The 15,451-nt window shown below is 34.0% G+C and overlaps 1 protein-coding gene across 8 annotated transcripts in view; it reads left to right on the top strand.

Moving 5' to 3' along the window:
* Positions 1–15,451, top strand: part of DGKG (diacylglycerol kinase gamma) — a 257,067-nt gene that overhangs the window by 81,336 nt on the left and 160,280 nt on the right. For 4 of the 8 annotated variants that reach the window (XM_052000062.1, XM_052000064.1, XM_052000061.1 and 1 more), the window contains 3 exons: positions 3,042–3,122; positions 7,076–7,156; positions 11,418–11,498. In XM_052000062.1, the coding sequence (XP_051856022.1) occupies positions 3,042–3,122; positions 7,076–7,156; positions 11,418–11,498 (243 nt within the window). The remainder of the gene's footprint in view (positions 1–3,041; positions 3,123–7,075; positions 7,157–11,417; positions 11,499–15,451) is intronic. The other 4 variants (XM_052000068.1, XM_052000066.1, XM_052000065.1 and 1 more) reach the window with 3 other exon arrangements.

Genomic DNA, 15,451 nt, shown 5'->3' with positions numbered 1-15,451 from the left:
ATATTTCTATGTGAGTCATTATCACAAAAAGTCAGTGTTGTGTTGTATTACTCTTGTTGCAAAAGAAAACATTGACCAAACAGGAAAAATAAGAAAAATAGATTTTTTAGACCTATACTTCCATCTGTATCCACACTTTTCTTTCTCAGAAAGTGAATAATGTTTTTCATCATAACTCCTTCATATCTGGCTTAGATAATGGCATTGCTGAGAATAGGTAAGTCATTCACATTTGATCATTGTACAACATTCCTGTTATTATGTACGATCTTTTCCTGGTTTTTCTCACTTCAGTTTGCATCAGTCCATGTAAGTCTTTCCAGGTCTTTCTGAAAGCATCTTGATCATCATTTCTTATAGCACAATTGTATTCCATCACAGTCATATATCATAACTTGTTCAGACATTCCCCAATTTATGGGCATCGCTTCAATTTCCAATTCTTTGCTACCATATAGAGCTATTATAAATTTTTATACATATAGGACCTTTTCCTTTTTTATCTTTTTGGGACACAGACATAGATCAAAGAGTATGTGTGTTTTTTAGCCCTTTGGGCATAGTTTCAAATTGCTCTTCAGAATGATCAGACCACAATACTCAGCTAACAATCCATCGATGTCCCAGTTTTTCTACATCCTCTCCACTATTTATCATTTTCCTACTGATCATATTAACCAATCTGATAGGTGTGAGATGGTGCTTCAGAGTTGTTGTAATTTGTATTTCTCTAATCAAAAAATGACTTAGAGCACTTCTTCATATGCCGAAATCAGGGATACTTGAGTTGAATTCTAACTTCAGGTACTAACCAGCTGTATGAATCAGGGGAACTCAATTTTGACTCTCTGTTTTCTCATCAAATTTCCTCTCAGACTTGTTGAGAAGATCAAATGTAATATTTGTAAAGCATTTCACAAAATTTAAAGCATTATATGATTCTGTGGAGACTGAAAGAAATCTATCAATTTTTTCCTAAATCTCCCAAAAAGAAAGTCCTAATAGCATTATATATAAAATCTAGAGTTCTTCCAGAAAAAAAGTAATTAAATTACTGAGAATCCATAGTGGGAAATACTTAAAATGCAGCAACATCTACTATAAAGAGATTATTTTAAAATAATTCTTAAAGGTGAAAGAGAGGTGGTGAAGTGGATAGAATACCAGGCTAAGAGTCAGAAAGACTCATCTTTCTGAGTTCAAATCAAGCCTCAGACACATATTAGCAGTGTGACCCTGGGCAAGTGTAATGGACCAGAATTCTGGAGAAATATACCTGAGGGAAGGATTCTTATAACAAGGTGTTAACTCAGTGGAACTGATAAGAAAATGGTATTACTTAACCTCCACCCACCCTGGATCCCACCCTTGTCTTCTTCTTTCACCATTTCCTTCCTAGTCCACCCATTTCTCCTTCTCTTATTTCAGAAAAATTTTTAAAAAGAGAGAATCAAAGGATTATACTCTAACAGGACGCTTGATATTTGGGAAATGGCTGAACAGATTGTGGTATATGACCAAAAAACAATATTATTGTATGATAAGAAATGCTGAAAGGCATTATTTCACAGAGTACTGAGTAGTAAGAAATGGCACAGAATAAAGCGAACAGAAACAAGAACTCTAAAGGGAAAAGAAAATCTTGAAAACTCAATGATTCTAGACTAGCTCTCTAGAGGATCTCAGGACCAGGTTTGGTCTTAGTGGAGGAGTGAAGGAGGCAGGAGAGCCACCAGGATGGTCATAGATGGAGTGTCCTTATTTTCAGTCCTCTCAGCCCTTAAATACCTCAGCATGATTATATCATTGCAGCCCACTAAGCATGTGCCAACTAGAGAAGCATTACATCATCACATCATACTCAGCAAGTGCTAACTATAAGCACCCTGCTGTTGACATGTAAATGCCTCTTTATTGTAAGTATCCTTTACTTCAAGTAGAACACAGGGGGGCACACCCTCCCTGACTTCTCAGGAAGAGGGGGAACACTAAAGGAAGGTGGGGAGTCAAATCAGACCTTGTCAGCAGGTTCCCTCTGGGCTGAAGTGTCTGATACGTTACCCAGAGCTCCCCCTGACTGCGGCCCTCTACAAACTATGTTTCCTGAGGACCCGTAATGCAACATTACCTCTCCAAGAGAAATGATGAACTAGATATATAAGAAGAAAGCCATGTCATGGAGGCATGACCACTGTGGTGGTTCGTTTTGCTTGACTGTGCTTATTTATTATAAGGGGGTTTTTCCTCTCCTTTCTATTATGGGGGCTTTTGTTTTTGCATAGGGTAATGTAGTACAAAGAGAACTTAGCCATGCTCATGCCAAAAAAAGACCATTAAACCATATTTTAAATGCACAAAAGAAAACACAGAAGGAAGCTCAGAAGAAGAACAAGGAAGCAAGACAACTTTGAAAGTAACATGTAGCAGTCATTTTTTTAAGCATGTGGAGATTTAAAGTTCTGTATGCAGTCTTCTTTTGGGGGGCTATTGTGCATATGGAAATGCTCTTTTTTATTATTCAGGTAAGAATAAGAAAAATTAATTTAAAAAAGAATGAATGAAAATTTTGAATCTTTTCTCTCTTTTAATTTTGCTTTAATGTTTGCTCTTCATCCCTACATTACCGTTTCCTGTTTCTACCATTCTTTTTTTTATGAAATAAATGATAAGACTTCAGAAGTGAGTTTAGATAAATGATTATCGTCATTTTCTATTCACAGACAAAGCCAAAGTCAATAAAAATATCTGATCCTATCTCTCATTTTTCACTTTTTTTGTACATCAGTGTTTTCTCTACACATGGCATGCAGCCTGTATATGTAATCTGAGGTTAAGCCGAGCACGGGAATCAACTTGAAGTATCCCAGAAAATCTAGTTGAGAGTCATCATGGTCTCCAATGGACCAAAGTCTTTTAGGGAAAGTGCATGAACAGGGTCTTTGTTGATGCCTTCTGTTTCAAATGTATTGGCTGTTCTATTGATGGTGATGTTTATTGTGTTCAGTATTTATGGTCTTTTTTCTCTATATCTTTCTTCAAAGGAGAAAGAAGAAAGCATCCCAGCTGATGAGATAACTGATGCCAAACCCAGTAGTTCAGTCAAGGATATAAGTGAATTGGAGGTAAGACAGTTTTCCATGAAATGTCCACTTTTAATTTATTAACTATTTCCTCTTATTACTGTTTTTAAAATAAATGTTGTTATCTTTTGTTTTAAGATCAGCTTTATCTCTTTTGTAAAATAAGCTTATTTTATAGGCATTTAGAATCTGTCCCTACTACTGTTCCCCCTCCAAATTATATGTTTCATTTTTGCATTTCTTCTCCAATTTATTTTGTTTTTTGCTATTCTCCCATCATTTCCAGTAATGTTTAAAATTATGTTTCTGGAATAGTTTTATCTTTCAAATTTTTTACATTATATGTTTTCATCAGATTTTTTCCCATTGATTTAATCACCATTTCTATTTAAAAGTAGCAGTGGAAATGGGAGCAAAAAATGGCATTTCTAAGATGTCCTTAGCAACTGTGTCTGCAATGCCTTAGATAGGACATAAAATCAAGTGTGAGATTTATGGAAAAAAGTAGAATCAAAGAAGGGATAGAACTTCTGCCAGGATAGAGAGGACAACAACTAAGTGTGACAGAAGCCAGAAACTTTTCATCACTAATTTTGTTTCTGATTTTCTGCCAAAGAAAATTATCTGTGAATGGTAATGATTGAACAAAAATGGCTAAAAGAACTGAAGTCCAAGAAAAGTAAAAAAAAAAAAAAATGATAATCACTATGGTCTTGATGTTCAGTTGAGAATTAAAGTCTAAACATATAAATGAACTGGATCTCAGGATACAAAAAAGACAAGCTCCTGTTACTGAGTTACTCTTAGTTGTCTTCTAAAAGATAGTGGATTTACATACTACAAAAGCATAGATGAGCAAATGTCTATCAATCACTTGTCAATAAAGAATTGGTTAGTGAACACTTACCAAAGGAAGTGATGATCACACAGAACTCAAATAATCTTATTACAAACAATGCCAGATATTCCTAATTTTCTTTGGAAAATATCATTCTCAATTACAAGTAAAAAAATGTTCAGTGTTCATTTTTTAAAGTTTTGATTTCCAACTTCTCCTCTGACATTCCTTTCCATTCTTTGCCCATACATGTGCAATCATGAAAAAATGTTTTCACATATTTCTATGTGAGTCATTATCACAAAAAGTCAGTGTCATGTTATATTACTCATGTTGCAAAAGAAAACATAGAGCAAAGAGGAAAAATAAGAAAAAGTTTTTTTAAACCTATACTTCCATCTGTATCCACACTTTATTAGTTCTTTCACTGAACACGAATAATGTTTTTCATCAAAAGTCCTTCATAATTGCTTAGGTAATGGTATTGCTGACAATAGGTAAGTCATTCACCTTTGATCACTGTACAATACTCCTTTTGTTTGTACACTCTTTTCCTGGTTTTGCGCACTTCAGTTTGCATCAATCCATGTAAGTCTTTCCAGGTCTTTCTGAAAGCATCTTGATCATCATTTCTTATAGCACAATTGTAGTCCATCACAATCATATATCACAACTTATTCAGACATTCCTCAATTGATGGGCATCCCTTCAATTTCCAATTCTTTGCTACCACATAGAGCTATTATCAATTTTTATACATATACGACCTTTTCCTTTTTTATCTTTTTGGGATACAGACCTAATAGTAGTATTGCTGGATCAAAGGGTATGTATGGTTTTATAGACCTTTGGGCATAGTTTCAAATTGCTCTTCAGAATGATCAGACAGACCACAATACTCAGCTAACAATGCATTGATGTCCCAGTTATCCTATATCCTCTCCACCATTTATCATTTTCCTATTACTCATATTAGCCAATCTCATAAGTATGAGGTATTGCTTCAGAGTTGTAATCTGTATTTCTCTAATCAAAAAATGACTTAGAGCACTCCTTCATATGCCAAAGTCAGGGATACTTGAGTTGAATTCTAGCTTCAGGTGCTCACCAGCTATATGAATCAAAGGAACTCATTTAATCTTTGACTCTCTGTTTTCTCATCAAATTTCCTCTCAGACTTGCTGAGAAGATCAAATGTAATATTTGTAAAGCATTTCACAAAACTTAAAGCATTATATGATTCTTTTTTTATTAAAGCTTTTTATTTTCAAAACATATGCATGGACAATTTTTCAGCAAAACTTTATGTTCCAATCCTCCCCTTCCCTCACTCCCTCCCCTAGATGGCAAATTGTTCAATATATGTTAAACATGATAGTAATATATGTTAAATCCAATATAAGTCATTATATGATTCTGTGCAGACTGAAAAAAATCTATCAATTTCTTCCTGAACATCCAAAAAAGAAAGTCCCAATAACATTATATATAAAATCTAGAGTTCTTCCAGAAAGAAATAATTAAATTACTGAGAATCCATAGTAGGAAATGCTCAAAATGCAGCAACATCTACTATAAAGAGATTTTAAAATCTTCTTAAAGGTGAAAGAGAGGTGGTGAAGTAGATAGAATACCATGCTAAGAGTCAAAAAGACTCATCTTCCTGAGTTCAAATCAAGCCTCAGATACATATTAGCAGTGTGACCCTGGGCAAGTGTAATGGGCCAGAACTCTGGAGAAATATACCTGAGGGAAGGATTCTTAACAACAAGGTGTTAACTCAGTGGAACTGATAAGACAATGGTATTACCTCCACCCACCCTGGATCCCACCCTTGTCTTCTTCTCTCACCATTTCCCTCCCAGTCCACCTATCTCTCCTTCCTTATTTCAGAAAACTTTTCAAAAAGAGAGAATCAAAGGATTATAATCTAGCAGGATGCCTGATATTTGGGAAATGGCTGAATAGGTTGTGGTATATGACCAAAAAACAATATTATTGTATGATAAGAAATGCTGAAAGGCATTATTTCAGAGAGAACTGAGTAGTAGGAAATGGCACAGAGTGAAGCGAACAGAAACAAGAACTCTAAAAGGAAAACAAAATCTTGAAGACTCAATGATCAAGTGTCCAAACTAACTCTCTGAAGAATCTCAGGACCAGCTTGGTCTTAGTGGAAGAGTGAAGGAGGCAGGAAAGCCACCAGGATGGTCATAGATAGAGTGTCCTTATTTTCAGTCCTCTCAGCCTTTAAATACCTCAGCATGATTACATCATTATAGCCCACTAAGCATGTGCCAACTAGAGAACCATTACATCATCACATCATACTGAGTGAGGGCTAACTATAAGCACCCTGCTATTGACATGTAAATGCCTCTTTATTGTAAGTACCCCTTGCTTCAAGTAGCTTTTGTTTTCACATGGGATAATGTGGTACAAGGAGAGCTTAGCAATACTCATACCAAAAAAAAAAAAAAAAGACTATTAATCTATATTTTAAATGCACAAAAGAGAATATGGAAGCTCAGAAGAAGAACAAGGAAGCAGGACAGCTTTGAAAGTAACATGTAGTAGTCATTTTTTAAAGCATGTGGAGATTTAAAGTTCTGTTTGCAGTCTTCTTTTGGGGGGCTACTTTGCATATAGAAATGTTCTTTTTTGTTATTCAGGTACAGAATAAGAAATATTAATTTTAAAAAAGAATGAATGAAAATTTTGAATCTTTTCTCTCTTTTAATTTTGCTTTAATGTTTGCTCTTCCACCTCCATATTACTTTTCCTGTTTCTACCATTTTTTTAATGAATTAAATGATAAGATTTCAGAAGTGAGTTTAGATACCACATTATCTTCATTTTCTATTCACAGACAAAGACAAAGACAATAAAAATATCTGATCCTATCTCTCAATTTTCACTTTTTTTGTACATCAGTGTTTTCTCTACACATGACATTTAGCCTGTATATGTAATCTGAGGTTAAGCCGAGCACGGGAAGCAACTTGAAGTATCCCAGAAAATCTAATTGAGACTCAAAATGGTCTCCAATGGCTCAAAGTTGATGTCTTCTGTTTCAGATGTATTGGCTGTTCTATTGATGGTGATGTTTATTGTGTTCGGTATTTATGGCCATTTTTCTCTATATCTTTCTTCAAAGGAGAAAGAAGAAGGTATCCCAGCTGATGAGATAACTGATGCCAAACTCATTAGTTCAGCCAAGGATGTAAGTCAATTGGAGGTAAGACAGTTTTCCATGAAACATTCACTTTTAATTTATTAACCATTTTCTCTTATTTCTATTTTTAAAATAAATGTTGTTATCTTTGTTTTAAGATCAGCTTTATCTCTTTTGTAAAATAAGCTTATTTTATAGGCATTTAGAATCTGTTCCTACTACTGTTCCCCCTCCAAATTATATGTTTCATTTTTGCATTTCTTCTCCAATTTATTTTGTTTTTTGCTATTCTCCCATCATTTCCAGTAATGTTTAAAATTATGTTTCTGGAATAGTTTTATCTTTCAATTTTTTACATTATATGTTTTCATCAGATTTTTTCCCATTGATTTAATCGCCATTTCTATTTAAAAGTAGCGGTGGAAATGGGAGCAAAAATGGCATTTCTAAGATATCCTTAGCAACTGTGTCTCCAATGCCTTAGATAGGACATAAAGTCAAGTGGGAGATTTATGGAACAAAGTAGAATCAAAGAAGGGATAGAACTTCTGCCAGGATAGAGAGGACAACAACTAAGTGTGACAGAAGCCAGAAACTTTTCATCACTAATTTTGTTTCTGATTTTCTGCCAAAGAAAAGTATCTGTGAATGGTAATGATTGAACAAAAATGGCTAAAAGAACTGAAGTCCAAGAAAAGTCCCAAAAAATGATAATCATTATGGTCTTGATGTTCAATTGAGAATTAAAGTCTAAACATATAAATGAACTGGATCTCAGGATACAAAAAAGACAAGCTCCTGTTACTGAGTTACTGTTAGTTGTCTTCTAAAAGATAGTGGAGATACATACTCCAAAAGCATAGATGAGCAAATGTTTATCACTTATCAATAAAGAATTGGTTAGTGAACACTTCCCAAAGGAAGTGATGATCACACAGAACTCACATACTCATTACAAACAATGCCAGACAGATATTCCTAATTTTCTTTTGAAAATATCATTCTCAATTACAAGTAAAAAAATGTTCAGTGTTCATTTTTTAAAATTTTGATTTCCAAATTCTCCTCCGACATTCCTTTCCATACTTTGCCCATACATGTGCAGTCATGAAAAAATATGTTTTCACATATTTCTATGTGAGTCATTATCACAAAAAGTCAGTTTCATGTTATATTACTCATGTTGCAAAAGAAAACATAGAGCAAAGAGGAAAAATAAGAAAAAGTTTTTTTAAACCTATATTTCCATCTGTATCCACACTTTATTAGTTCTTTCTCTGAAAGTGAATAATATTTTTCATCAAAAGTCCTTCATAATTGCCTTAGATAATGGTATTGCTGAGAATAGGTAAATCATTCACCTTTGATCATTGTACAATACTCCTTTTGTTTGTACACTCTTTTCCTGGTTTTGCGCACTTCAGTTTGCATGTAAGTCTTTCCAGATCTTTCTGAAAGCATCTTGATCATCATTTTTTATAGCACAATTGTAGTCCATCACAGTAATATATCACAACTTATTCAGACATTTCTCAATTGATGGGCATCCCTTCAATTTCTAATTCTTTGCTACCACATAGAGATATTATAAATTTTATACATATACGACCTTTTCCTTTTTTATCTTTTTGGGATACAGACATAATAGTAGTATTGCTGAGTCAAAGGGTATGTATGGGTTTATAGCCCTTTGGGCACAGTTTCAAATTGCTCTTCAGAATGATCAGACCACAATACTCAGCTAACAATGAATTGATGTCCCAGTTTTCCTACATCCTCTCCACCATTTATCATTTTCCTATTGATCATATTAACCAATCTGATAAGTATGAGATGTTGCTTCAGAGTTGTTGTAATTTGTATTTCTCTAATCAAAAAATGACTTAGAGCACTCCTTCATATGCCAAAGTCAGGGATACTTGAGTTGAATTCTAGCTTCAGGTGCTCACCAGCTATATGAATCAGAGGAACTCACTTAATCTTTGACTCTCTGTTTTCTCATCAAAGTTTCTCAGACTTCTTGAGAAGATCAAATGTAATATTTGTAAAGCATTTCACAAAACTTAAAGCATTATATGATTCTTTTTTTATTAAAGCTTTTTATTTTCAAAACATATTCATGGACAATTTTTCAGCAAAACTTTATGTTCCAATTCCTCCCCTTCCCTCATTCCCTCCCCTAGATGGCAAGTTGTTCAATATATGTTAAACATGGTAGTAATAAATGTTAAATGCAATATAAGGCATTATATGATTCTGTCAGATGGAAAAAATCTATCAATTTCTTCCTGAATATCCAAAAAAAGAAAGTCGCAATAACATTATATATAAAATCTAGAGTTCTTCCAGAAAGAAATAATTAAATTAATGAGAATCCATAGTAGGAAATGCTCAAAATGCAGCAACATCTACTATAAAGAGATTTTAAAATCTTCTTAAAGGTGAAAGAGAGGTGGTAAAGTGGCTAGAATACCAGCCTAAGAGTCAGAAATACTCATCTTCCTGAATTCAAATCAAGCCTCAGACACATATTAGCAGTGTGACCCTGGGCAAGTGTAATGGGCCAGAACTAGGTGTTAACTCAGTGAAAGTGATAAGACAATGGTATTACTCAACCTCCACCCACCCTGGATCCCACCCTTGTCATCTTCTCTCACCATTTCCTTCCCAGTCCACCCATCTCTCCTTACTTATTTCAGAAAAATTTTCAAAAAAAAAAAAAAAAAAAGAATCAAAGGATTATAATCTAACAGGATGCCTGATATTTGGGAAATGGCCAAACAGATTGTGGTATATGATCAAAAAACAATATAATTGTATGGTAAGAAATGCTGAAAGGCATTATTTCAGAGAGAACTGAGTAGTAGGAAATGGCACAGAGTGAAGCAAACAGAAACAAGAACTCTAAAGGGAAAACAAAATCTTGAAGACTCAATGACCAACCATTGTAGTGTCCAAACTAACTCTCTGGAGGATCTCAGGACCAGGTTTGGTCTTAGTGGAGGAGTGAAGGAGGCAGGAGAGCCACCAGGATGGTCATAGATGGAGTGTCCTTATTTTCAGTCCTCTCAGCCCTTAAATACCTCAACATGATTACATCATTACAGCCCACTAAGCATGTGCCAACTAGAGAACCATTACATCATCACATCATACTGAGCAAGTGCTAACTATAAGCACCCTGCTATTGACATGTAAATGCCTCTTTATTGTAAGTACCCCTTGTTTCAAGTAGAACACAGGGGGTCACACCCTCCCTGATTTCTCAGGAAGAGGGAGAACACTAAAGGAAGGTGGGGAGTCAAATCAGACCTTGTCAGCACGTTCCCTCTGGGCTGAAAGGTCTTATACCTTACCCAGAGCTCCCCCTGACTGCAGCCCTTTACAAACTATGTTTCCTGAGGACCCGTAATGCAACATTACCTCTCCAAGAGAAATGATGAACTAGATATGCAAGAAGAAAGCCATGTCATGGAGGCATGACCACTGTTGGGGTTCATTTTGCTTCACTGTGCTTATTTGTTATAAGGGGTTTTTCTCTCCTTTCTATTGTGGAGCTTTTGTTTTTGCATGGGATAATGTGGTACAAGGAGAGCTTAGCAATACTCATGCCAAAAAAAAAAGACTATTAATCTATATTTTAAATGCACAAAAGAGAATATGGAAGCTCAGAAGAAGAACAAGGAAGCAGGATGGCTTTGAAAATAACATGTAGAAGTCATTTTTTTAAGCATGTGGAGATTTAAAGTTCTGTTTGCAGTCTTCTTTTTGGGGCTACTGTGCATATGGAAATGCTCTTTTTTGTTATTCAGGTAAGAATAAGAAAAATTAATTTTAAAAAAGAATGAATGAAAATTTTGAATCTTTTCTCTTTTAATTTTGCTTTAATGTTTGCTCTTCCACCTCCACATTACCCTTTTCTGTTCCTACCAATCTTTTTTATGAATTAAATAAGACTTCAGAAGTGAGTTTAGATACCACATTATTTTCATTTTCTATTCACAGACAAAGCCAAAGTCAATAAAAATATCTGATCCTATCTCTCATTTTTCACTTTTTTGTACATCAGTGTTTTCTCTACACATGACATGCAGCCTGTATATGTAATCTGAGGTTAAGCCAAGTACGGGAAGCAACTTGAAGAATCCCAAAAAATCTAATTGAGACTCATCATGGTCTCCAGTGGACCAAAGTCTTCTGGGGAAAGTGCATGAACATGGTCTTTGTTGATGCCTTCTGTTTCAGATGTATTGGCTGTTCTATTCATAGTGATGTTTATTGTGTTCAGATTTATGGTCTTTTTTCTTTATATCTTTCTTCAAAGGAGAAAGAAGAAAGCATCCCAGCTGATGAGATAACTGATGCCAAACCCAGTAGTTCAGTCAAGGATATAAGTGAATTGGAGGTAAGACAGTTTTCCATGAAATATCCACTTTTAATTTATTAACTATTTCCTCTTATTACTGTTTTTAAAATAAATGTTGTTATCTTTTGTTTTAAGATCAGCTTTATCTCTTTTGTAAAATAAGCTTATTTTATAGGCATTTAGAATCTGTCCCTACTACTGTTCTCCCTCCAAATTATATGTTTCATTTTTGCATTTCTTCTCCAATTTATTGTGTGTTTTGCTATTCTCCCATCATTTCCAATAATGTTTAAAATTATGTTTCTGGAATATTTTTATCTTTCAAATTTTTTACATTTTATGTTTTCATCAGATTTTTTCCTATTGATTTAATCACCATTTATATTTAAAGGTAGCTGTGGAAATGGGAGCAAAAATGGCATCTCTAGAAACTTTGGCTGCAAAGCCTAGATAGGACATAACGTCAAGAGGGAGATTTATGGGGAAAAAGTAGAATCAAAGAAGGGATAGAACTTCTGCCAGGATAGAGAGGACAACAACTAAGTGTGACAGAAGCCAGAAACTATTCATCACTAATTTTGTTTCTGATTTTCTGCCAAAGAAAATTATCTGTGAATGGTAATGATTAAACAAAAATGGCTAAAAGAACTGAAGTCCAAGAAAAGTCCAAAAAATAAATGATACTCAGTATGCTCTTGACATTCAGTTGAGAAAGTCTACAAGTGTAAATGAACTGAATCTCAGGATACAAAAAAGTCAAGTAGATGGGATTGTTGAGTTACTGTTAGTTGTCTTCTAAAAGATAGTAGAGATACATACTATAAAAGCATAGGTGAGCAAATTTCTATCAATCACCTGTCAATAAGGAATTGGTTAGTGAACACTTAACCAAAGGAAGTGATGATCACAGTGAACTCAAATAATCTCATTACAAATAATGCCAGACAGATATTCCTAATTTTCTTTTTAAAATATCATTCTCAATTGCAAGTAAAAAAAATGTTCAGTGTTCATTTTTTTAAATTTTCATTTCCAAATTCTCTCCCAACATTCCTTTCCATATTTTGCCCATACATGTGCAGTCATGAAAAACATATTTCTATGTGATTCATTATCACAAAAAGTCAGTGTTGTGTTGTATTACTCATGTTGCAAAAGGAAACATGGACCAAAGAGGGAAAATAAGAAAAATAGGTTTTTAAACCTATACTTCCATCTGTATCCACACTTTATTAGTTCTTTCTCTGAAAGCAAATAACGTTTTTCATCATAAGTCCTTCATAATTGGCTTAGATAAGTATTGCTGAGAATAGTTAAGTCATTCACATTTGATTATTGTATAAATACTCCTTTTATTTGTTCACTCTTTTTCTGGTTTTGCTCACTTCACTTTGCATCAATCCATGTAAGTCTTTCCAGGTCTTTCTGAAAGCATCTTGATCATCATTTCTTATAGCACAATTGTAGTCCATCACAGTCATATATCACAACTTGTTCAGACATTCTCCAATTGATGGGCATCCCTTCGATTTGTAATTCTTTGCTACCACATAGAGCTATTATAAATTTTTATACACATAGAACCTTTTCCTTTTTTATGTTTTTGGAATACAGACCTAATAGTAGTATTGCTGGATCAAAGGTTATGTGTGGTTTTATAGCCCTTTGGGCTATTCAAATTGCACACCAGAATGAATTAATTACACAATTCCACCAACAATGCATTGATGTCCCAGTTTTCCTACATCCCCTCCATCATTTACCATTTCCCTTTTTATCATATTAACCAATCTGGGTATGAGATGGTGCTTCTGAGTTGTTGTAATTTGTATTTCTCTGATCAAAAAATAATTTAGAGCACTTCATCATATGCCAAAGTCAGAGATACTTGAGTTGAATTCTACTTTCAGGCGTTTACCAGCTGTGTGAATCAGGACAAGTCACTTTATCTTTGACTCTCCATTTCTTCATCTGATAAATGGATATAATAATAACTTTCTCTCAGAGTTATTGAGATCAAATGTAATATTTGTAAAGCATATTACAAAACTTAAAGCACGATATAATTCTGTGCAGACTGAAAAAAATCCATCAATTCCTCCTAAAAGAATCACCAAAAGAAAATGTCCCAGTAATATTATATACAAAATATAGAGTTCTTCCGGAAAGAAGAATTCAATTACCAGGGCTCCATAATAAGAAATGCTCAAAATGCATCAACTTCTACTATAAACAGGGGAGATTTTAAAGTACTATATTCTAAAACCTCAAAGACAGGTGGTGAAGTGGATAGAGTACTGGACCAAGAGTCAGAAAAACTCATCTTCCTGAGTTCAAATCAAGCCTCAGACACAACTAGTGTAGCTATGTGACCCTGGGCAAGTCATTTAACACTGTTTCCCTTGGTTTCTTTATCTACAAAATGAGCTGGAGGAAGAAATAGCAAATCACTCCAGTATCTTTGCCAAAAAAAAAAAAAAATCAACAACAACACACAAATGGAATCATAAAGAGTCAGCCATGATTAGAACAACTAAACAACAAAATAATTATAACTGAGAATAACTGCCCTGGAAAATAGAGCATGTTTCAGGGGGAAATGGAACAGAAGACTTTTGAGGATTTTTTATGAAAATGCCAGACTTAAGTAGGAACCTTGAAATGTCAAGTGAAATTTAGAAAAGTGAAGTGAAAATTAGAAAAGTAAGTTTACTTGAATAATTGTAATGAGCTGTGTTATGATGATGTGCTAACATTCTGATATGGGAATGAAAAGTAAATCTGCCATCAGAACTTTAATATCATGAAAAAAGTATTAATGTAGTTATATTAAAAAAACAGAGGATCTAAGATTGGATCATATTCTAGAGAGAAAAGGAATGAAATGGAAAAATGAGAAGAGAATTAAAGGAATAAAGTAATGAAGAAAGTAGGAAGAAGGGATAGAACCAACTAAATCTCATAAATGAGAAGAAATGCATATAAGCATGAAGAAAGAGATGGGAAGACCAGTCAGCTGAACCTTGTTTATCTGTTTTGCAGACAAAAGAATAAAGGCCGAAACACAAAAAGTTTAGTACAATTGTAACTTAAACTCAACATGGAAAGGAAGGGAAGAGGTGAATGTTAAAATAGAATATAACACCAGGGAAGATTAGTTGCAATCACAAAAAAATTTCCTAACCCTTAAAAAGAATTAAAATGGAACATTTTTCTATTTTTTAAAAATGCATTAAAAAAAAACAATAAGAAAACAGAAAAACTGCAAGGAATAAAAAACAAAACAAAAAGGAACATTGTTATGTGCTCAGCAGAACATCAGGAAGGATTCAAGATATATAACAAAAAATTACCAGTTCAAGAAAGTATATATTAGTAGAAGAAATTATATTCTTCAGTATCCATTTTTCTTTACTTTTTTGAAAATGGGTTTTGTTTTTTGTTTTTTGTTTTGTTCTCTGCTGCGTACTTTTTTTACTTTATTCTTTTTTTCCTCTCTCATTCCTCACTACCTCCCAGCAGGTTGTAGTTAAGAAAAGATATACTTATGTATACATATGTAGATATATACATACACATATATACTCACACACCTTCTCTCCCCATGTGCATAATCTTTCCTATCTCTGCTGACTCTTTACTTTAATTCTGCTCCTTAACTTGCTTGTTATTACTTAACTTCCCTACTCCACTGAATCCCTCCCTTGTCTTCTTCCCCCACCCTTTGCTTCCCCATCCACCCATTTTTCCATTCTTATTTCAAAAAAATTTTCAAAAAGATTAGAATCTAATAGAAAGCCTGATACTTTGGGGAATGGCTGAACAGATTGTGGCATAGACCATTAAAAAATATTCTTGCATGATAAGAAATGCTGAAAGGCATTATTTCAGAGAGTACTGGAGAGTAGGAAATGTCACAGAGTGAAATGAACAGTAGCAAGGAGAACTTTAAAGGAAAAACAACATCTTGAAGACTCCATGACCAACTATGT

The sequence above is a fragment of the Antechinus flavipes genome, chromosome 4, assembly GCF_016432865.1.
Source record: "Antechinus flavipes isolate AdamAnt ecotype Samford, QLD, Australia chromosome 4, AdamAnt_v2, whole genome shotgun sequence".
Taxonomy (NCBI): domain Eukaryota; kingdom Metazoa; phylum Chordata; class Mammalia; order Dasyuromorphia; family Dasyuridae; genus Antechinus; species Antechinus flavipes.
This window is presented reverse-complemented; position numbering and strand designations above follow the sequence as displayed.